This window comes from Bombina bombina, chromosome 1 (genome assembly GCF_027579735.1).
Source record: "Bombina bombina isolate aBomBom1 chromosome 1, aBomBom1.pri, whole genome shotgun sequence".
In the NCBI taxonomy this organism is placed as follows: domain Eukaryota; kingdom Metazoa; phylum Chordata; class Amphibia; order Anura; family Bombinatoridae; genus Bombina; species Bombina bombina.
The window spans coordinates 370,984,988-371,009,338 of record NC_069499.1 but is presented as its reverse complement, the minus strand read 5'-3'; the positions used below and the strand labels follow the sequence as shown (position 1 = coordinate 371,009,338).

The 24,351-nt window shown below is 43.3% G+C and overlaps 1 protein-coding gene across 2 annotated transcripts in view; it reads right to left on the bottom strand.

The window, feature by feature from the left end:
- The window catches only part of SPOPL (speckle type BTB/POZ protein like), a 209,784-nt gene that overhangs the window by 71,330 nt on the left and 114,103 nt on the right, over positions 1–24,351 (bottom strand). For both annotated transcript variants that reach the window (XM_053698260.1, XM_053698261.1), the window contains exons 6-7: positions 3,357–3,534; positions 3,217–3,272 (exon numbers count right to left, since the gene is read on the bottom strand). In XM_053698260.1, coding sequence (XP_053554235.1) covers positions 3,217–3,272; positions 3,357–3,534 — 234 coding nt within the window. The remainder of the gene's footprint in view (positions 1–3,216; positions 3,273–3,356; positions 3,535–24,351) is intronic.

Below are 24,351 nucleotides of genomic sequence, written 5' to 3'. Positions count from 1 at the left end.
AAAGACATTGAAGACTGTCATTAGACGAGAGCTTTTGCATAGTCAGCAGACCTGGCAGACAAGCCTAGCATTGGCTACTCCCGGAACAGCTTTGACGTCTGATGCTGATTCTCTTTGGCCGCTGATTGGCTGAACGGACCCCGTGACCTGACGTCTCCACACACTGCTGTGTATGTCTGTCGGGCGACCTAAAGTCCCGTCCCGCTCTACTAGGCATTCTCATATGCCGCTATCCTTGTGAGTATACCCCATCACGGGCTGCCTCATTGTTTGCCTTCTCTGGTTGTTACGATACTGTCCCATGAGGCGCCTCTCTCTTTCTCTTTGATTCATAGACAATGTAAGAATGCCTGTTTCTTTATCTGGTCTGAAGATAAGCGAGACAGGTGGAACCTTCCCCTTGGAGGAAGTCCCTTGAACTCTAGCAGGTATCCCTTGGAGACTATCTCTAGTGCCCAGGGATCCGGAACATCTCTTGCCCAAGCTTGAGCGAAGAGAGATAGTCTGCCCCCTACCAGATCCGGTCCCGGATCAGGGGCTACCCCTTCATGCTGTCTTGGTAGCAGCAGCAGGTTTCTTGGTCTGTTTACCCTTGTTCCAGCCTTGCATGGGCTTCCAAGCGGGTTTGGGCTGGGCCGCGTTACCTTCTTGTCTAGCGGCAGTGGAGTTATTAGCCGGTCCATTCCTGAAATTGCGAAAGGAACAAAAATTAGACTTGTTCTTAGCCTTAAACGGCCTATCCTGTGGGAGGGCATGGCCCTTACCCCCAGTCATGTCTGAAATAATTTCCTTCAATTCCGGCCCAAAAAGGGTCTTACCCTTGAAAGGAATATTAAGTAACTTAGTCTTGGACGACATCTGCCGACCAGGATTTTAGCTACTATAGTTTTTCGCCGCCAATTTCGTTATTTGAAAGGCGGCATCCAATATAAAGGAATTAGCTAATTTCAATGCGTGAATTCTGTCCATGACTTCTTCATAGGAAGTCTCTTTCTGGAGCGACCTTTCTAGTTCCTCGAACCAAAAGGACACCGCTGAAGTGACAGTAATAAAACACGTAGCTGGTTGAAGGATGAACCCTTGCTGAACAAAAATCTTTTTAAGCAATCCTTCCAATTTTTTATCCATAGGATCTTTGAAAGCGCAGCTGTCCTCTATAGGAATAGTGTTGAAACAGCTCCCTCAACCTTCGGGACCGTCTGCCATGCGTCCCTTCTAGGGTCTACTATGGGAAACATTTTCTTAAATATAGGAGGTGGGGCAAAAGGTATACCTGGCTTCTCCCACTCCTATTCCACTATGTTCGCTACCCTTTTGGGTATTGGAAAAGCGTTGTCGTGCACTGGGACCTCTAAAAATGTGTCCAATTTGCACAACTTCTCTGGTACTACCATAGAATCACAGTCATCCAGAGTAGCTAATACCTCCTTTAGCAAAGCGCGGAGATGTTCTAGCTTAAACTTAAATGCTACTATATCAGGTTCTGCCTGTTGAGAAATTTTTCCCGAGTCTGAAATTTCACCCTCAGACAGCCCTTCCCTCACAGCCAATTCCGATTGATGTGAGGGTAAAATATATAAAGCATCGTCAGCGTCTGATTGTTCATCCCTTTTATCTGTATTTAAAGCTGAACAATCACGCTTTCTCTGAAATGCTGGCAGTTTGGATAAGAGATTTGCTATAGAATTATCCACTACTGCTGTTAATTGTTGCATAGAAATAAGCACTGGCGCGCTAGTCACAAACTCCTCACCATCCCCGTGGAGATGCTACTTGTTCAGAGCGGCAAGGAGAATGACTGGGGGGGCGGAGCCAGAGGGGGAGCTATATGGACAGTTCTTGCTGTGTGCTCTCCTTGCCTTTCCCTGTGGGGGAGAATATTTCCCACAAGTAATGGATGACGCCGTGGACCGGACACACCAATGTTGGAGAAATGACATACTCGCGTCATTGAAGACGCAACCTTGTGAAAGGAACTCGGCGTCAACTAAGACGCCGGAAATGACGATTTTGCGTCATCGGACGTACCTTCGCGCCAAAAAAATTCTTGCGCCAAGTATGACACAATAAACTTTGGCATTTTGCGCCCTCACGAGCCTAATTTTGACCGCAAATATTAATGAAAAAGCAGTCAATTGAAAAAAAGACTATACCTCATGTAAGAAAAATATTTCCCTAAATATGTTTTTTCCCAAATATGAAACTGATAGTCTGCAAAAGGAAATCTACATAAACCTGACTCATGGCAAATATAAGTACAATACATATATTTAGAACTTTATATTAATGCATAAAGTGCCAAACCATAGCTGAGAGTATCTTAAGTAATGAAAACATACTTACAGAAAAACACCCACATCCACATATAGCAGATAGCCAAACCAGTACTGAAACAGTTATCAGTAGAGGTAATGGAATATGAGAGTATATCGTCAATCTGAATAAGGGAGGTAGGAGATGGATCTCTACGACCGATAACAGAGAACCCATGAAATCGATCTCCCGTGAGGAAAACCATTGCATTCAATAGGTGATACTCCTTTCACATCCCTCTGACATTCACTGTACTCTGCGAGGAATCGGGCTTCAAAATGCTGAGAAGCGCATATCAACGTAGAAATCTTAGCACAAACTTACTTCACCACCTCCATAGGAGGCAAAGTTTGTAAAACTGAATTGTGGGTGTGGTGAGGGATGTATATATATAGGCATTTTGAGGTTTGGGAAACTTTGCCCCTCCTGGTAGGATTGTATATCCCATACGTCACTAGCTCATGGACTATTACATGAAAGAAAGGCGGATTATAAATAGATGGACTTATCAGAGACTACTGCATACCCTAAAATTATAGTGATGTATTTGGTTTCATACCAATCTGTACCGTTCACTATTTGGAGGTTATTGTACACTTTAATAAAACTTAAGATGTAAATATATATAAATATATATATATATATATATATATATATATATATATATATATATATATATATATATATATATATATATATATATATATATATATACACACACATATACAATATATTTTTAAAAAGGACTTCTAATATGCTCAGTTCTTCTACAATGTGGTTTGTTTTGTAATATGAACTGTAACTAATAGGCAGTTCTTTATACGTATGCTTTGTATGTTAGCAGCTTACACTAATAATAATATTCAAAAACAAACAATCAAATTATGTAAATGTTGCTCTTACCTTTTTACTTTCTTCCATTTCATGCTCAAACATTGCACTAAATACTGGAGAACGAACTGTAACAGAAAGAATATCTTAGTTTTTTGTTTAGGGGGGAGAGCGTTAAGGGTAAATCTACATAAACACAAATAAAATGTTACCTGCAAGAATAGATTTATGAGCTTTAAATTCTTGACCTCCTACATATAGACTGCAGTCAGTAAAACGTGTGGTTTCCCAGAGATGTCCTAAATCTTCAGCTAGTTGGCATTCCGGTACCTTCAAATTATTTGTATTAGATTGGCCTGATATGTTTACAGAGTCTTGAACCACGCTAACCTATTAGGAACAATAGAAAATTCAATGAAAATGCTACTCCAACTCAATTTAAACTCAATTCAAATATATAGCGGAGATCATCTCTGATTCCTACAGGATTTTTTTACAAAGTGAAGGGGAAAAAAAAACAAAAAAACATAGAAAAACCTTGACAATATTCAATAAATTCTAAACTTACAGAGAGAAAAAAAATAAATTACATGTCCAGATACTAATGCAAGTGATTTTATATCAGTCTTGAAAATAAATGTAAAGAAAAGAATAAAATCACCAAGAACATATTTTTAGGACACATGCCCAAAATGTTAAGCTATGGAAAAGTAATATAAAATTATAATCAGAGAACAGGAAGGTTAAATATTTAAAAAAAAAAATAAGGAAAGTTGCAAAGGCTTTGGTAAAACATAAATTATGCTTACCAGATAATTTCCTTTCCTTCTATATGAGGAGAGTCCACGGCTTCATTCCTTACTTGTGGGAAATACTGAACCTGGCCACCAGGAGGAGGCAAAGACACCCACGCCAAAGGCTTAAATACCTCCCCCACTCCCCTCATCCCCCAGTCATTCTGCCAAGGGAACAAGGAACAGTAGGAGACATATCAGGGTATAAATGGTGCCAGAAGAACCAAACAAAATTAAGGTCTGCCCAACGGAGAAAACGTGCGGGGGCCGTGGACTCTCCTCATACAGAAGTTAAGGAAATTATCTGGTAAGCATAATTTATGTTTTCCTTCTTAATATGAGGAGAGTCCACGGCTTTATTCCTTACTTGTGGGAAACATATACCCAAGCTCTAGAGGACACTGAATGAAACGGAAGGGTAAAAAGAGAGGTGGACCCTATTCTGAGGGCACCACAGGCTGCAAAACCTTTCTTCCAAAAGATGCTTCAGCCGAAGCAAAAACGTCAAACGTGTAACACTTTGAAAAAGTATGTAAGGACCACCAGGTAGCTGCCTTACAAATCTGCTCCATAGATTCCTCATTCTTGAAGGATCAAGAGGAAGCCACTGCTCTATTAGAATGAGTCTTAATTCTCTGAGGAGGCTTATGTCCCACTGTTTCATAAGCTAAGCGAATAATGCTCCTCAACCAAAAAGACAAGGAAGTGGACAAGGCTTTCTGCCCTTTACGTTTCCAGAATAGACAACAAACAAAGAAGACGTCTGTCTAAACTAAGTAAGTAACCGATCCTTCGAAGAAGAAGGGCTAGGACACAAGGAAGAAACGACAATCTCCTTAGGAAGAAAACCTAACCCAGTATGAAGAACAGCCTTATCTGCATGGAATACTAGGTAAGGGGGCTGACATTACAAGGCAGCCATCTCAGATACTCTGCGTGCCGAGGCAATAGCCAGTAAAAAGAGAACCTTCCAAGATAGTAATTTAAAGGGACAGTCTAGGCCAAAATAAACTTTCATGATTCAGATAGAGCATGTAATTTAAATTTTTTTCCAATTTACTTTTATCACCAATTTTGCTTTGTTCTTTTCGTATTCTTAGTTGAAAGCTTAACCTAGGAGGGTCATATGCTAATTTCTTAGACCTTGAAGGCCACCTCTTTTCAGAATGCATTTTAACAGTTTTTCACCACTAGAGGGTGTTGGTTCACGTATTTCATATAGATAACTCTGGAAGCTCAGTGAGCCTCTTGTGCAGTAAAACAGATAGGGCCGAAATCTGTCTTTTAAGAGAGCTAGCTGAAAGGCCCTTCTCCAGACTATCCTGGAGAAAAACATAATTTATGCTTACCTGATAAATTCCTTTCTTCTGTAGTGTGATCAGTCCACGGGTCATCATTACTTCTGGGATATTACTCCTCCCCAACAGGAAGTGCAAGAGGATTCACCCAGCAGAGCTGCATATAGCTCCTCCCCTCTACGTCACTCCCAGTCATTCGACCAAGGACCAACGAGAAAGGAAAAGCCAAGGGTGAAGTGGTGACTGGAGTATAAATTAAAAAATATTTACCTGCCTTAAAAACAGGGCGGGCCGTGGACTGATCACACTACAGAAGAAAGGAATTTATCAGGTAAGCATAAATTATGTTTTCTTCTGTTAAGTGTGATCAGTCCACGGGTCATCATTACTTCTGGGATACCAATACCAAAGCAAAAGTACACGGATGACGGGAGGGATAGGCAGGCTCTTTATACAGAAGGAACCACTGCCTGAAGAACCTTTCTCCCAAAAATAGCCTCCGATGAAGCAAAAGTGTCAAATTTGTAAAATTTGGAAAAAGTATGAAGCGAAGACCAAGTTGCAGCCTTGCAAATCTGTTCAACAGAGGCCTCATTCTTGAAGGCCCAAGTGGAAGCCACAGCTCTAGTAGAATGAGCTGTAATTCTTTCAGGAGGCTGCTGTCCAGCAGTCTCATAAGCTAAACGAATTATGCTACGAAGCCAAAAAGAAAGAGAGGTAGCGGAAGCTTTTTGACCTCTCCTCTGCCCAGAGTAAATGACAAACAGAGAAGACGTTTGTCGAAATTCCTTAGTTGCCTGTAAGTAAAATTTTAGAGCACGGACTACATCCAGGTTGTGCAGTAGACGTTCCTTCTCTGAAGAAGGATTTGGGCATAAAGAAGGAACAACAATCTCTTGATTGATATTCCTGTTAGTAACTACCTTAGGTAAGAACCCAGGTTTAGTACGCAGGACTACCTTATCCGAATGAAAAATCAAATAAGGAGAATCACAATGTAAGGCTGATAATTCAGAGACTCTTCGAGCCGAGGAAATAGCCATTAAAAATAGAACTTTCCAAGATAACAACTTTATATCAATGGAATGAAGGGGTTCAAACGGAACGCCCTGTAAAACATTAAGAACAAGGTTTAAACTCCATGGTGGAGCAACAGTTTTAAACACAGGCTTAATCCTGGCCAAAGCCTGACAAAAAGCCTGGACGTCAGGAACTTCTGACAGACGTTTGTGTAACAGAATGGACAGAGCTGAGATCTGTCCCTTTAATGAACTAGCAGATAAACCCTTTTCTAAACCTTCTTGTAGAAAAGACAATATCCTAGGAATCCTAACCTTACTCCAAGAGTAACCTTTGGATTCACACCAATATAGGTATTTACGCCATATCTTATGGTAAATCTTTCTGGTAACAGGTTTCCTAGCCTGTATTAAGGTATCAATAACTGACTCAGAAAACCCACGTCTTGATAAAATCAAGCGTTCAATTTCCAAGCAGTCAGCTTCAGAGAAGTTAGATTTTGATGTTTGAAGGGACCCTGTATCAGAAGGTCCTGTTTCAGAGGTAGAGACCAAGGTGGACAGAATGACATGTCCACCAGGTCTGCATACCAAGTCCTGCGTGGCCACGCAGGTGCTATTAGAATCACTGATGCTCTCTCTTGTTTGATTCTGGCAATCAATCGAGGAAGCAACGGGAAGGGTGGAAACACGTAAGCCATCCTGAAGTCCCAAGGTGCTGTCAGAGCATCTATCAGGACTGCTCCTGGATCCCTGGATCTGGACCCGTAACGAGGAAGCTTGGCGTTCTGTCGAGACGCCATGAGATCTATCTCTGGTTTGCCCCAACGTCGAAGTATTTGGGCAAAGACCTCCGGATGAAGTTCCCACTCCCCCGGATGAAAAGTCTGACGACTTAAGAAATCCGCCTCCCAGTTCTCCACTCCCGGGATGTGGATTGCTGACAGGTGGCAAGAGTGAGACTCTGCCCAGCGAATTATCTTTGATACTTCCATCATAGCTAGGGAGCTTCTTGTCCCTCCCTGATGGTTGATGTAAGCTACAGTCGTGATGTTGTCCGACTGAAACCTGATGAACCCCCGAGTTGTCAACTGGGGCCAAGCCAGGAGGGCATTGAGAACTGCTCTCAATTCAAGAATGTTTATTGGCAGGAGACTCTCCTCCTGACTCCATTGTCCCTGAGCCTTCAGAGAATTCCAGACGGCACCCCAACCTAGAAGGCTGGCGTCTGTTGTTACAATTGTCCAGTCTGGTCTGCTGAATGGCATCCCCCTGGACAGATGTGGCCGAGAAAGCCACCATAGAAGAGAATTTCTGGTCTCTTGATCCAGATTCAGAGAAGGGGATAAGTCTGAGTAATCCCCATTCCACTGACTTAGCATGCACAGTTGCAGTGGTCTGAGGTGTAAGCGTGCAAAGGGTACTATGTCTATTGCCGCTACCATTAAGCCGATTACCTCCATGCATTGAGCCACTGACGGGTGTTGAATGGAATGAAGGGTGCGGCAAGCACTTTGAAGTCTTGTTAGCCTGTCCTCTGTCAGGTAAATCTTCATTTCTACAGAATCTATAAGAGTCCCCAGGAAGGGAACTCTTGTGAGTGGAACGAGTGAACTTTTCTTTTCGTTCACCTTCCATCCATGTGACCTTAGAAATGCCAGCACTAACTCTGTATGAGACTTGGCAGTTTGAAAGCTTGAAGCTTGTATCAGAATGTCGTCTAGGTATGGAGCTACCGAGATTCCCCGCGGTCTTAGTACCGCCAGAAGAGCACCCAGAACCTTTGTGAAGATTCTTGGAGCTGTAGCCAATCCGAATGGAAGAGCCACAAACTGGTAATGCCTGTCTAGGAAGGCAAACCTTAGGTACCGATAATGATCTTTGTGAATCGGTATGTGAAGGTAAGCATCTTTTAAATCTACAGTGGTCATGTACTGACCCTCTTGGATCATAGGTAAAATTGTCCGAATAGTCTCCATCTTGAACGATGGAACTCTTAGGAATTTGTTTAGGATCTTTAAGTCCAGGATTGGTCTGAAAGTTCCCTCTTTTTTGGGAACCACAAACAGATTTGAGTAAAACCCCTGTCCCTGTTCCGATCGTGGAACTGGATGGATTACTCCCATTAACAAGAGCTCTTGTACGCAGCGTAGAAACGCCTCTTTCTTTGTCTGGATTGTTGACAATCTTGACAGATGAAATCTCTCTCTTGGAGGAGAGTATTTGAAGTCCAGAAGGTATCCCTGAGATATTATCTCTAGCGCCCAGGGATCCTGAACATCTCTTGCCCAAGCCTGGGCGAAGAGAGAAAGTCTGCCCCCCACTAGATCCGATCCCGGATCGGGGGCCCTCAATTCATGCTGTTTTAGGGGCAGCAGCAGGTTTCCTAGTCTGCTTGCCCTTGTTCCAGGACTGGTTAGGTTTCCAGCCTTGTCTGTAGCGAGCAACAGCTCCTTCCTGTTTTGGTGCAGAGGAAGTTGATGCTGCTCCTGCTTTGAAATTACGAAAGGAACGAAAATTAGACTGTCTAGTCTTGGCTTTGGCTTTGTCCTGAGGCAGGGCATGGCCTTTACCTCCCGTAATGTCAGCGATAATCTCTTTCAACCCGGGCCCGAATAAGGTCTGCCCTTTGAAAGGTATATTAAGCAATTTAGACTTAGAAGTAACATCAGCTGACCAGGATTTTAGCCACAGCGCCCTGCGTGCCTGAATGGCGAATCCTGAATTCTTCGCCGTAAGTTTAGTAAGATGTACTACGGCCTCCGAAATGAATGAATTAGCTAGTTTAAGGACTCTAAGCCTGTCCGTAATGTCGTCCAGAGTAGCTGAACCAATGTTCTCTTCCAGAGACTCAATCCAGAATGCCGCTGCAGCCGTGATCGGCGCAATGCATGCAAGGGGTTGCAATATAAAACCTTGTTGAACAAACATTTTCTTAAGGTAACCCTCTAATTTTTTATCCATTGGATCTGAAAAAGCACAGCTATCCTCCACCGGGATAGTGGTACGCTTAGCTAAGGTAGAAACTGCTCCCTCCACCTTAGGGACCGTTTGCCATAAGTCCCTTGTGGTGGCGTCTATTGGAAACATTTTTCTAAATATCGGAGGGGGTGAGAACGGCACACCGGGTCTATCCCACTCCTTAGTAACAATTTCAGTAAGTCTCTTAGGTATAGGAAAAACCTCAGTACTCGTCGGTACCGCAAAATATTTATCCAACCTACACATTTTCTCTGGTATTGCAACTGTGTTACAATCATTCAGAGCCGCTAACACCTCCCCTAGTAATACACGGAGGTTTTCCAGTTTAAATTTAAAATTTGAAATATCTGAATCCAGTCTGTTTGGATCAGAACCGTCACCCACAGAATGAAGTTCTCCGTCCTCATGTTCTGCCACCTGTGAAGCAGTGTCTGACATGGCCCTAATATTATCAGCGCACTCTGTTCTCACCCCAGAGTGATCACGCTTACCTCTTAGTTCTGGTAATTTAGCCAAAACCTCAGTCATAACAGTAGCCATATCCTGTAATGTGATTTGTAATGGCCGCCCAGATGTACTCGGCGCTACAATATCACGCACCTCCCTCTGAGCGGGAGATGTAGGTACTGACACGTGAGGCGAGTTAGTCGGCATAACTCTCCCCTCGTTGTTTGGTGAAATTTGTTCAATTTGTACAGATTGATTTTTATTTTAAGTAGCATCAATACAGTTAGTACATAAATTTCTATTGGGCTCCACTTTGGCATTGCAACAAATGACACAGGTATCATCCTCTGAATCAGACATGTTTAACACACTAGCAAATAAACTTGTAACTTGGAAATACAATTCAATTAGAATAATATTAAAACGTACTGTGCCTTTAAGAAGCACAGAAGATCTATGACAGTTGAAAATTAATAAATTGAAACAGTTATAGCCTCAATCCTTGTAAATAACACAACTTTAGCAAAGGTTTAATCCCATTAGCAAAGATAACAAATTCTGAAAGCAGGAAACAAATTACAGAATAAACGTTTTTTATCTCAGTCAAACTATAATTCTCACAGCTCTGCTGAGAGAAATTACCTCCCTCAAAATAAGTTTTGAAGACCCCTGAGCTCTGTAGAGATGAATCGGATCATGCAGGGAATACAATGAGTTGCTGACTGAAATATTTGATGCATAGTAAAAGCGCCAAAAAACGGCCCCTCCCCCTCACACACAGCAGTGAGGGAGAACAGAAACTGTCAGAAAACAGATTAAGCAACTGCCAAGTGGAAAAATAGTGCCCAAACATTTATTCACTCAGTACCTCAGTAAATGAAAACGATTTTACATTCCAGCAAAAACGTTAAACATAATCTCTAGTTATTAAACAGCTTTATGTATTTCTTACAGTGTAATTCTAGTGAAGTACCATTCCCCAGAATACTGAAGTGTAAAGTATACATACATGACATTATATCGGTATGGCAGGATTTTCTCATCAATTCCATTGTCAGAAAATAAAAACTGCTACATACCTCTATGCAGATTCATCTGCCCGCTGTCCCCTGATCTGAAGTTTACCTCTCCTCAGATGGCCGAGAAACAGCAATATGATCTTAACTACTCCGGCTAAAATCATAACAAAAACTCTGGTAGATTCTTCTTCAAACTCTGCCAGAGAGATAATAACACACTCCGGTGCTATTTTAAAATAACAAACTTTTGATTGAAGATATAAAACTAAGTATAATCACCATAGTCCTCTCACACATCCTATCTAGTCGTTGGGTGCAAGAGAATGACTGGGAGTGACGTAGAGGGGAGGAGCTATATGCAGCTCTGCTGGGTGAATCCTCTTGCACTTCCTGTTGGGGAGGAGTAATATCCCAGAAGTAATGATGACCCGTGGACTGATCACACTTAACAGAAGAAAGAAACAATCCTGGAAACCCTGACCTTATGCCAGGGAAATCCACTCTCTTCACACCAGAATAAGTAGGTCCAACACACCTTATGATAGATGCGTCGAGTGACCGGCTTACGAGCTTGAATGAGTATCAATAACTCTCTCCGAGAAACCTCTCTTGACTAGGACTAAGCGTTCAATCTCCATGCAGTCAGCCTCAGAGAATCTAGATTTTGATGAACAAAAGGACCTTGTACCAGTAGATCCCTGCGACAAGGTAACCTCCATGGAGGAGAAGAGGACATCCCCACCAGATCCGCAAACTACATCTTCCGAGGCCACGATGAAGCAATTAGAATCACTGACGCTCGCTCCTGCTTGATGCGGGCCACCACACGAGGTATTAGTGGTAATGGCGGGAAAATGTAGATCAGACTGAACCCCCAAGGCACTGCTAATGCATTTATTAGCTCCGCATGAGGATCCCTGGACCGCAACCCATATCTGGGTAGATTGGAATTGAACCGGGACCCCATGAGATAAAACTCTGGTGTCCCCCATCTTCTGCAAATCTCCACAAACACCTCGGGATAGAGAGACCATTCCCCCAGATGAAAAGATTGTCTGCTGAGGAAATCCGCTTCCCAGTTATCCACACCCAGAATGTGGATCACTGAAAGCGAGCAGTTGTGGGCCTCCACCCATTCTAGAATCCAAGATACTTCGCTCATTGCTAGGGAGCTCATCGTCCCCCCCTGATGTTTGATGTAAGCCACCAAGGTTATGTTGTCCGATTGGCATCTGATAAACTGGTCTGAACCCCGAAGGGGCCAAGCCTTCAGAGCATTGAAGATTGCTCGAAGTTCCAAGATGTTGATCAGGAGGAGGGTCACAATCTCCCAGGATGGTCTCAAGAAGGACGACCCTTGGGACAGGTGATCTGGACAAAGCCACCAGGAGAGCTATTCTCTCAACCGGCTGTCCAGAGAAATCTGTTTAGACAGATCTGAATGATTGCCGTTCCACAGTCTTAGCATGCACAGCTGAAGAGGTCTTAGATGGAATCTGGCAAAGGGGATGGTGTCCATGCAGGACACCATGCATCCATACACCGAGCCACAGATGGCCTGAAGGAGGTCTGGAGGGCAAGACAATTGGAAGTTAGCTTGTAACGTCTCTGGTCTGTAAGAAATATCCTCATGGATATGGAGTCTATTATCATACCCAGGAATTCCACCCTGGTACTGGGAATAAGATAACTCTTTTCTAAGTTTATCTTCCATCCATGAGATCGAAGTAGAGAAAGTAGTGCTTTCGAATGGTCCTCTGCCAGACGACAGGGAGGTGCTTGGACTAAAATATTGTCTAAGTACAGCGCCACTGCAATCCCTCTGGTTCTGGCCACTGCAAGCAGAGCCCCCAAAACCTTCGTAAAAACTCGGAGCAGTGGCCAGACCAAACAGAAGTGCAATGAACTGGAAGTGCTTGTCCAGGAACGCAAATCTTAGGAACGTGAAGTATTCCTTGTGTATAGGGACGTGAAGGTAGGCATCCTTCAGGTCTATCGTGGTCATAAATTGTCTTTCCTGGACTAAAGGAAGAATGTACCTTATTGTATCCATCTTGAACAACGGGACATCCAGAAATTTGTTTAAACACTTAAGGTCCTGAATTGGACGAAAAGTGCACTCCTCCTTTGGGGCCACAAACAGGTTTGAGTAGTATCCCAGATCTCTCTCTACTGGAGGTACCGGTACAATGACCGCCAGGGCGGAGAGGTCCTAGAAAAGCCTCTCTTTTCTGGCCTTGAAGAAAGGTTTGATAAGAGGAATCTGCCCCTGGGAGGATGAGACTTGAAACCTGTATCCCTGAGAGATGACCTCTAGTACCCACGGGTCTTGCACGTCCCCAAACCAAGCTTCTGAAAAGAGCGACAGTCTGCCCCAACCAGATCCAAGACCGGATTGGGGGCCGCCCCTTCGTGCCGACTTTAAAGCGGCGGGCTCTTTATTCTGCTTAGATTTATTCCAGGACTGAGGAGGTTTCCAAGTTCCCTTGGACTGTTCCGGCTTTGCAGAGGGCTGCTGACGTTTGGATTTGTCTGAACGAAATGAGCAAAAATTAGGACCATGTCCCTTAGGTTTGTTCTTATCCTGCTGTAAAAAGGCACCTTTGCCTCCAATAACCGTGGCCTGGACCAAAAAGAATCTTTCCCTTGAATGGGAGGGAAAGAAGTCTAGACTTCGAAGTCATGTCCGTGCTAGCACAGAAAAACCTGAAGCATTGGCGTTCAGGCGAATAATCTGCATATTTGAATCACAAATAAAAGAATTAGCAACTCTTAAGGCCCTAATTCTTTCCTGGATCATGTTGAGGGGACCCTCCACCTCAATCAACTCAGATAAGGAGTCGCAACAATAGGTAGCTGCTCCCGCAATCGCCGCTGCCGGTTGGAATAAATATCCCGTATGTTGAAACATTTTTCTTAATAGAGTTTCCAGCTTCTTATCCATGGGCTCTTTAAATGAAGAACTATCCTCAAGTGGGATAGTAGCGGGCTTAGCAAGCGTGGAAATAGCACCATCTACTTTTAGGAGGGAACCCCTTAACTCCAACTGAGAGTCCGGAACGGGGAATAATGTCTTAAAGGGAAAAAGAAGAACCAAGTCTTTCCCATTCATTCTTAATAATGTTCGCCATTTTTACGGGAACCGGGAAAGTCTGTGGAACAACCCTGTCCTCGTATACCTTATCTAATTTAGGAATACAAGGTTCCTCAGGTAACTTAGGTTCTGGAACCTCTAAAGCAGCCAAAACTTCCTTTAGCAGAAAGCGTAAGTGTCCAATCCTAAATCTGGTTCCTCCGCAGCTGGGGGCTTAGATGCAGCAGATTCCGACCCAGAAAGAGCATGCTCTGAAGTATCAAAGGTGTCTTCATCATCAGATAATCTTGTATCAGATAAATCCAATAAGCTAGTAGATGACTCCTGGGAAGGATAGCAATATTTACCCTTTCGCTTGCTCTTAGCAGTGCGAGGTAAAGCATTAAAGGCCGTAGACACTGCTGTCTAACTGTTCACCAAAGTCTGGCAGTAAAAGGGCCCCTCTAGATGGAGGAATAGGAGCACTACGGGAAGCTGCATGTGTATTAGATGAGTGTAGGGTGCGCACCTCACGGACGGAGACTCCTCAGGAGGTAGAAGGCTAAGTAGTACTAAACATATTAGCTTTCTTTGATAAGATTACTTTATCAAGCCATATGGAACATAATTGAGCAGGCAATATAAACATGCATTAGCTTTAGGTAAAGAGGGAGTTCCCTCTAATGCAGTGCTTTCCAAACTGTGTGTCGGGACACATTAGTGTGTCGGCAGCAGTGAGTAGGTGTGTCCCTGCTTCAGCACAATTTTTTTAAAATTTTAATTTTTTTAAATGTTTTTTGTTGGTTTCTGACTTTCCGCCTGCCTTCTACGCATATCACATGGTTGACACGTGATTGATACCTAGGGGGTCACAGATCATCTTAACCTATTGGTGCAGCTCAGTGGGAACAGAAACTATTCCCATTGGCGGCACATTGGCACCTGACTGCACGTGTAGTCTCCTCAACTGGCTCGTGACTGCACATGTAGTCAGTGAGTTGGACAGCAGTGTGTTTGCAGCGTGGACAGTAGTCAGACTCACCGAGCTCTGAGGGCGGCAGCTTAAACGCTGAGCTGAAGTCAGTGGGAATTTTTTTGCAGCTAGCTCACCAAATATTCAGAAACTGTGTTCATCCCATCAACCTCATACATCCCATTAAAATAGTAAGTAACTATTGGTGTTAAACTTTTTTTTTAATTCTTGCACATACATACATACATACTGTTACTTGTAAATACATTTTGTTATTATATAATTTATGTGTGTGTCTGTATCTCTTAAAACAAGTTAGTTTAACCTCCTGTTTGCTAGTACAACTGAATTACTGTGTCGCAAAATGATGTAGGTCTAAAAAGTGTGTCACCGACATGAAAAGTTTGGAAAGCTCTGCTCTAATGTATCAGAGTCCTCCATAGCTTGCGCTTATAACAAGGACTATAGACAAAGATAAATGGCATCTTTATACCCCCAATGGCTGGGGCACTCACCACCTCCTATGAACCAGGCCCAAGAGAGAAACCACTTAGTCTCCAGACACTGCACAGTCAGGAAGAGGAGATCACTGTGACCACACCCGGTCACATGGTGCCCCATGCAGGACCGCCGCTGCACCACTAAAAGCGCACCAAGCCTAACTGGCTGCGCAGCACTACAAAATGAAAAAAAAAAACTGTACGTTGCAACATCTGCCTGAGCCACATCTCACACATGTCACAGCATAAACACAATTCTAAAAATATTTTATTAATCCCTCCTGTTCAATAATCCCCTTGCGGAGACATTAACCCTCGATTCCCTTCAGATAAAAGGAGTCACACTGTGACCCTGTCTTCTTGCGTTATCAAATGTGAATAAGAATGTTTTAACAATCTAACCTGAATCTATGCCGTGGAACAGAAACACAGCATCTCAAATTTGACAGTCTTGTAGCATCGCTCCTGACATCGACTTAAGTGATAGAAGCAGGCAGTGAAACTCGTCAACACTAATTGCTTAGGAGCTGTTTAATAAGAGTCTGGGTGGGTTCGCAGAAAGACTCTCCCTGCATCTCCGGACTCTAATATTCGCCAATGCTCTCACTGAGAGGCTGACAACACTACTTAAAAATCCAGTTCCATTCCAGAGTACTGCCCTCCATAAGGAACTACTCTGTATCTTCTCACACATCTCTGCCAACTTCCTGTGACGAAAAGCAAGGAATGATTGAGGATGAGGGGAATGGGGGAGGTATTTAAGCCTTTGGCTGGGGTGTCTTTGCCTCCTCCTGGTGGCCAGGTTCAGTATTTCCCACAAGGAATGAAGCCGTGGACTATCCTCATATTAAGGAAAACAGAATTTATGCTTACCTGATAAATTTCTCTTTCTCTTGCGATGTATTGAGTCCAAGGAATCTATCCATACTTGTGGGATATTCTCCTTCCTAACAGGAAGTGGCAAAGAGAGCACCCACAGTAGAGCTGTCTATATAGCTCCTCCCTTAGCTCCAGCCCCCCATTCGACTGAAGGCTAGGAAGAAAAAGGAGAAACTATAGGGTGCAAAGGTGACTGAAGTTTTTTAAATAAAAATATACTACCTGTCTTAAACAGACAGGGCGGGCCGTGGACTCGATACATCGCAAGAGAAATTTATCAGGTAAGCATAAATTCGGTTTCTCTTGCAAGATGTATCGAGTCCACGGATTCATCCATACTTGTGGGATACCAATACCAAAGCTTTAGGACACGGATGAAGGGAGGGACAAGACAGGTACCTTAAACGGAATGCACCACTGCTTGTAGAACATCTCTCCCAAAAATAGCCTCCGAAGAAGCAAAAGTATCGAATTTGTAAAATTTGGAAAAAGTATGAAGCAAAGACCAAGTCGCCGCCTTACGTTCAACAGAAGCCTCATTTTTAAAAGCCCATGTGGAAGTCACTGCTCTAGTGGAATGAGCAGTAATCCTTTCAGGAGGCTGCTGGCCAGCAGTCTCATAAGCCAAACGGATGATGCTTTTCAGCCAAAAAGAAAGAGAGGTAGCCGTAGCCTTTGGCCTCTCCGCTTACCAGCCAAAAAGAAAGAGAGGTAGCCGTAGCCTTTTGGCCTCTCCGCTTACCAGAATAAACAACAAACAATGAAGATGTTTGACGGAAATCTTTGGTTGCTTTAAAGCACGAACCACATCAAGATTGTGCAACAGACGTTCCTTCTTTGAAGAAAGATTAGGACACAGCGAAGGAACAACAATTTCCTGATTGATATTCCTATTAGAAACAACCTTAGTAAGGAATCCAGGATTGGTACGCAAAACCACCATATCTGCATGGAAAACAAGATAAGGTGAGTCACACTGTAAAGCAGATAACTGAGAAACTCTTCGAGCCATAGAGATAGTTACTAAAAACAGAACTTTCCAAGATAGAAGCTTAATATCTATGGAATGCATAGGTTCAAAAGGAACCCCTTGAAGAACTTTAAGAACTAAGTTTAGGCTCCATGGCGGAGCAACAGGTTTGAAAACAGGCTTGATTCTGACTAAAGCCTGACTAAACGCTTGAACGTCTGGGACATCTGCCAGACGCTTGTGTAAAAGAATAGACAAAGCAGAAATCTGTCCTTTTAAGGAGCTAGCTGATAATCCCTTCTCCAATCCTTCTTGGAGAAAAGACAATATTCTAGGAATCCTAATCTTACGCCATGAGTAACCCTTGGATTCACACCAATAAAGATTTGCGCCAAATCTTATGATAGATTTTCCTGGTGACAGGCTTTCTAGCTTGAATCAGGGTATCAATGACCGACTCAGAGAAACCACGCTTTGATAAAATCAGGCGTTCAATCTCCAAGCAGTCAGACGCAGAGAAATTAGATTTGGATGCTTGAATGGACCTTGGATTAGAAGGTCCTGCCTCATTGGCAGAGTCCATGGTGGAACAGATGACATGTCCACTAGGTCTGCATACCAAGTCCTGCGTGGCCACGCAGGTGCTATCAGAATCACCAAAGCTCTCTCCTGCTTGATTCTGGCAACCGAACGTGGGAGGAGAGGAAACAGTGGAAATACATAGGCCAGATTGAAGGACCAGGGCTCTGCTAGAGCATCTATCAATACCGCCTGGGGATCCCGGGACCTGGACCCGTACCAAGGAAGCTTGGCGTTCTGGCGGGACGCCATCAGATCCAATTCTGGTGTGCCCCATAGCTGAGTCAGCTGGGCAAATACTTCCGGATGGAGCTCCCACTCCCCCGGATGAAAAGTCTGGCGACTTAGGAAATCTGCCCCTCCCAGTTCTCTACCCCTGGGATATGGATTGCTGAAAGATGGCAAGAGTGAGTCTCCGCCCATCGGATTATTTTGGTTACTTCCATCATTGCTAGAGAACTCAGTGTTCCTCCTTGATGATTGATATAAGCTACAGTCGTGATGTTGTCCGACTGGAACCTGATGAATTTGGCCGCAGCTAGCTGAGACCACGCCTGAAGCACATTGAATATCGCTCTCAGTTCTAGAATGTTTATCGGGAGGAGAAACTCTCCTCCCGAGACCATAAGCCCTGTTCTTTCAGGGAGTTCCAGACTGCACCCCAGCCTAACAGGCTGGCATCTGTCGTTACTATGAGCCACTCTGGCCTGCGGAAACACATTCCCTGAGACAGGTGGTCCTTAGACAACCACTAGAGAAGAGAATCTCTGGTCTCCTGATCCAGATGTATTGGAGGAGATAAATCTGCATAATCCCCATTCCACTGTTTGAGCATGCATAGTTGCAGTGGTCTGAGGTGTAGGCGGGCAAAAGGAACTATGTCCATTGCTGCTACCATGAGTGCGATTACCTCCATACACTGAGCCACTGATGGCCGAGGAATGGAATGAAGAGCTCTGCAAGTGGTTAAGAGTTTTGATTTTCTGACCTCCGTCAGAAATATTTTCATTTCTATCAGAGTCCCTAGGAAGGAAACTCTTGTGAGAGGGAAGAGAGAACTCTTTTTTATGTTCACCTTCCACCCGTGAGATCTCAGAAAAGCCAACACGATGTCCGTGTGAGACTTGGTTAGCTGGAAAGTCGACGCCTGAATTAAGATGTCGTCTAGATAAGGCGCCACTGCTATGCCCCGCGGTCTTAGAACCGCCAAAAGGGACCCTAGCACCTTTGTGAAAATTCTGGGAGCTGTGGCCAACCCGAAGGGAAGGGCCACAAACTGGTAATGCCTGTCCAGAAAGGCGAATCTGAGGAATTGATGATGATCTCTGAATAGGGATGTGTAGATACGCATCCTTTAAGTCCACGGTAGTCATATATTGACCCTCCTGGATCAGAGGTAGAATAGTCCGAATAGTCTCCATCTTGAATGATGGTACTCTGAGGAATTTGTTTAGAATTTTGAGATCCAAGATTGGGCTGAAAGTTCCCTCTTTTTTGGGAACCACAAACAGGTTTGAGTAAAAACCTAACCCTTGTTCCGCTTTTGGAACTGGGCGGATCACTCCCATGGTATGTAGGTCTTCTATACAGTGTAAGAACGCCTCTCTATTTGTCTGGTTTGCAGACAATTGAGAAACGTGAAATCTCCCCCGGGGGGGGGGGGGGGGAGAAAGAGAGAGAAAGAGAGAGAGAGAGAGAGAAAAAGAGAGAAAAAGAGAGAGAAAGAGAGAGAAAGAGAGAGAAAGAGAGAGAGAGAAAAAGAGAGAAAAAGAGAGAGAGAAAAAGAGAGAGAGAAAGAGAGAGAAAGAAAAAGAGAGAAAAAGAGAGAGAGAAAAAGAGAGAGAGAAAGAGAGAGAAAGAGAGAGAGAGAGAAAAAGAGAAAGAGAGAGAGAGAGAAAAAGAGAAAGAGAAAGAGAGAGAAAGAGAGAGAAAGAGAGAGAGAGAGAGAAAGATAGAGAAAGAGCGAGAAAGAGAAAGAGAGAGAAAGAGCGAGAAAGAGAGAGCCCCCTACTAGATCTGGTCCCGGATCGGGGGCTACCCTTTCATGATGTCTAGGAGGCAGCAGCAGGCTTCTTGGCCTGTTTACCCTTGTTCCAAGCCTGGTTAGGTCTCCAGACTGACTTGGATTGGGCTAAATTCCCCTCTTGCTTTGCAGCAGGGGAAGCTGAAGCGGGACCACCCTTGAAGTTCCGAAAGGAACGAAAATTATTTTGTTTGGTCCTCATTTTATTTGTTTTATCCTGAGGGAGGGCATGGGCTTTCCCACCAGTAATGTCTGAAATAATCTCTTTCAGTTCAGGCCCGAATAGGGTCTTTCCTTTGAAAGGGATGTTTAAAAGTTTAGATTTTGATGACACATCAGCAGACCAGGACTTAAGCCATAACGCCCTGCGTGCTAAAATGGCAAAACCTGAATTCTTGGCCGCTAATTTAGCCAGTTGGAAAGCGGCATCTGTAATGAAAGAATTAGCCAACTTAAGTGCCTTAATTCTATCCATAATATCTTCTAATGGAGTCTCCATCTGAAGAGCCTCTTCTAGAGCCTTGAACCAGAAAGCAGCTGCAGTAGTTACAGGAACAATGCACGTAATAGGTTGGAGAAGAAAACCTTGATGAACAAAAATTTTCTTTAGGAGACCCTCTAATTTTTTATCCATAGGATCTTTGAAAGCACAACTGTCCTTGATAGGTATAGTTGTACTCTTAGCGAGAGTAGAAATAGCTACCTCCACCCTTAGGAACCGTCTGCCACGAATCCCGCATGGTGTCAGATATGGGAAACATTTTCCTAAAAACAGGAGGGGGAGCGAACGGTATACCTGGTCTATCCCACTCCTTAGTAACAATATTTGCAATCCTCTTAGGGACTGGAAAAACATCAGTGTAAACAGGAACCTCTAAGTATTTGTCCATTTTACACAATTTCTCTGGGACCACTATAGGGTCACAATCATCCAGAGTCGCTAATACCTCCCTAAGCAACAAGCGGAGGTGTTCAAGCTTAAATTTAAAGGCTGTCATATCAGAATCTGTCTGAGGGAGCGTCTTTCCTGAATCCGAAATTTTTCCCTCAGATAGCAAATCCCTTACCCCTACTTCAGAACATTGTGAGGGTATATCGGATACGGCTACTAAAGCGTCAGAAGGCTCAGCATTTGTTCTTAAAAGGACAGTCAACACCAGGATTTTTGTTGTTTTAAAAGATAGATAATCCCTTTATTACCCATTACCCAGTTTTGCATAACCAACACAGTTATAATAATACACTTTTTACCTCTGTGATTAACTTGTATCTAAACATCTTCTGACAGCCCCCTGATCACATGACATTTTATTTATTATCTTTTGACTTTCATTTTAGCCAATTAGTGCAGTGTCTGCCACAATCCACGGGCGTGCTCACAATGTTATCTATAGGGTTTACCTGAACTAGCTCTCCCCTGCTGTGAAAAGCAAATACAAAAGCATGTGATTAGAGGCGGCCTTCAAGGGCTTAGAAATTATCATATGAGCCTTTCAACTAAGAATACCAAAAGAACAAAGCAAAATTGGTGATAAAAGTAAATTGGAAAGTAGTTTAAAATTACATGCCCTATTTGAAACGAAAGTTTTTTTTGGACTTAACCCAGAGCTGTCACGCTTTCCTTGTAAACCAGGCAGTTTAGATAAAACTTCTGTGAGGGTTGTATTCATAACTGTGGCCATGTCTTGTAAAGTAAATTAAGTCGACGCACTAGAGGTACTTGGCGTCACTTGTGCGGACGTTACTGGTTGTGACACTTTGGGATAGCTAGATGGCAAATCCTCATTTCCTTCTGTCTGAGAATCATCTATTGCTATATTTTTAAGTGCTATAATATGCTCTTTATAATTTATAGACATATCAGTGCAAGTGGGACACATTCTAAGAGGGGGTTCCACAATGGCTTCTAAACACATTGAACAAGGATTTTCCTTGATGTCAGACATGTTAAACAGGCTAGTAATGTAACAAGCAAGCTTGGAAAACACTTTATTCAAAGTAAATAATACTTAGAAAAAAACGGTACTGTGCCTTTAAGAGAAAAAAAGATGCACAAACTCTGCAAAACAGTGTAAAAAAGCAGTAAACTTTACGAAATTTTTACAGTAGCATCATAAAGCCTTAGTAAGTTTGCACAGCCAGACAAATAAACGATTAACCCCTTAATGTAAAAAACAGATTGACAAAACGTCAAAAACCGGTATAAAAACGTTCAGCACCTTGGCGCCTACCGGCCCTTTAGGATAGATTTGTGGGGAAAAAACTTCTTTTAGGCCCTCAAACACAGCAGGACCCTCTTAAGAAGCAGCTGGATGTCTTCAGAGTAAAAGAAACTGCGCAACTGAGGCGCGAAAATAGGCCCCTCCCACCTCACTCGATGTTAGTGGGGCCTAAAAGAAACACACCAAAGGGTTTCTAAACTAGCCATGTGGGTTAATAACCCTTAAATAAACCACAATGACCCCTTAAAGTCCCTCAAAAAACGTTAAGTGTTCAATAAAAAGAAAAACGTTTTTCCTATAAGTGTCACCAGTAACAAATTAGCCCTTTATGCAAGCTGGGATTCCATACTAAGTGTCTGAATACAGCTTACCCTTCCCTCATGGGGATATTGCCAGCCTTTTCAAGAATTATCACAGTCTGTCTAGAAAAAAATTGACTGAACATACCTCAATGCAGCTTAGCATGCAAACCGTTCCCCCAACTGAAGTTTTCCTGTACTCCTCAGCCTTAGTGAGAACAGCAGTGGATCTTAGTTACAAAGTGCTAAGATCATCATCCTCCTTGCAGAAATCTTCATCCCTTTTCTGCCAGAGAGTGAATAGTACACACCAGTACCATTTAAAATAAACTCTTGCTTGAGAAGATAAAAACTAAAATTTTTGTCACCACACTCACTTTACCCTCCCTAGCATTAGAGTAGGCAAAGAGAATGACTGGGGGGGTGGAGCTAAGGGAGGAGCTATATAGACAGCTCTGCTGTGGGTGCTCTCTTTGCCACTTCCTGTTAGGAAGGAGAATATCCCACAAGTATGGATGAATCCGTGGACTCGATACATCTTGCAAGAGAAAACAGAATTTATGTTTACCTGATAAATTTCTTTCTCCTACGGTGTATCCGGTCCACGGCTTCATATTCTCAATCCCTACAGGAAGTGGCAAAGAGAGCACACAGCAAAGCTGTCCATATAGCTCCCCTCAGGCTCCGCCCCCCCCCCAGTCATTCGACCAACGGTTAGGAGAAAAAGGAGAACCATAGGGTGCAGTGGTGACTGTAGTTTATAAAAATAAATTTAAACCTGACTAAAATGCCAGGGTGGGCCGTGGACCGGATACACCGTAGGAGAAAGAAATTTATCAGGTAAACATAAATTCTGTTTTCTCCTACATTGGTGTATCCGGTCCATGGCTTCATCCTTACTTGTGGGAACTAATACCAAAGCTTTAGGACACGGATGAAGGGAGGGAACAAGTCAGGTAACCTAAACGGAAGGCACCACTGCTTGCAAAACCTCTCTCACAAAAATAGCCTCCGAAGAAGCAAAAGTATCGAATTTGTAAAGTTTGGCAAATGTATGCAGTGAAGACCAAGTCGCTGCCTTACAGATCTGTTCAACAGAAGCCTCATTCTTGAAAGCCCAAGTGGAAGCCACAGCTCTAGTAGAGTGAGCTGTAATTCTTTCAGGAGGCTGCCATCCAGCAGTCTCATAAGCCAACCGGATGATGCTTTTCAGCCAGAAAGACAGAGAGGTCGCAGTCGCCATTTGACCTCTCCACTTACCAGAATAGACGACAAACAAGGACGAAGTTTGTCTGAAATCTTTAGTTGCTTTTAGGTAAAACTTCAAAGCACGAACCACATCGAGATTGTGTAACAGACGTTCCTTGTTAGAAGCTGGGTTAGGACACAGAGAAGGAACAACTATTTCCTGGTTAATATTCTTATTGGAAACCACTTTTGGAAGAAAACCAGGTTTGGTACGTAAAACGACCTTATCTGTATGAAACACCAGATAGGGTGAATTACACTGCAAAGCAGACAATTCAGAAACTCTTCTAGCGGAAGAGATAGCAACCAAAAACAAAACTTTCCAAGATAGTAACTTAATATCTATGGAATGTAGAGGTTCAAACGGAACCCCCTGAAGAACTGAAAGAACTAGATTTAGACTCCATGGAGGAGCCACAGGTCTGTAGACAGGCTTGATTCTGACTAAAGCCTGCACAAACTCCTGAACATCTGGCATTGCTGCCAGACGTTTGTGTAACAAAACAGACAGAGCTGATATCTGTCCTTTTAAGGAACTAGCTGACAAACCTTTCTCCAATCCTTCTTGGAGAAAAGCTAAAATCCTTGGAATCCTAATCTTACTCCATGAGTAACCCTTGGATTCGCACCAACAAAGATATTTCCGCCATATCTTATGGTAAATTTTCCTAGTGACAGGCTTTCTAGCCTGAATCAGGGTATCTATAACTGAATCCGAAAACCCACGCTTAGCTAGAATCAAGCGTTCAATCTCCAAGCAGTCAGTTGCAGAGAGACTAGGTTTGGATGTACGAATGGACCTTGAATTAGAAGGTCCTGCCTCAAAGGTAGCTTCCATGGTGGAACCGATGACATATTCACCAGGTCTGCATACTAGGTCCT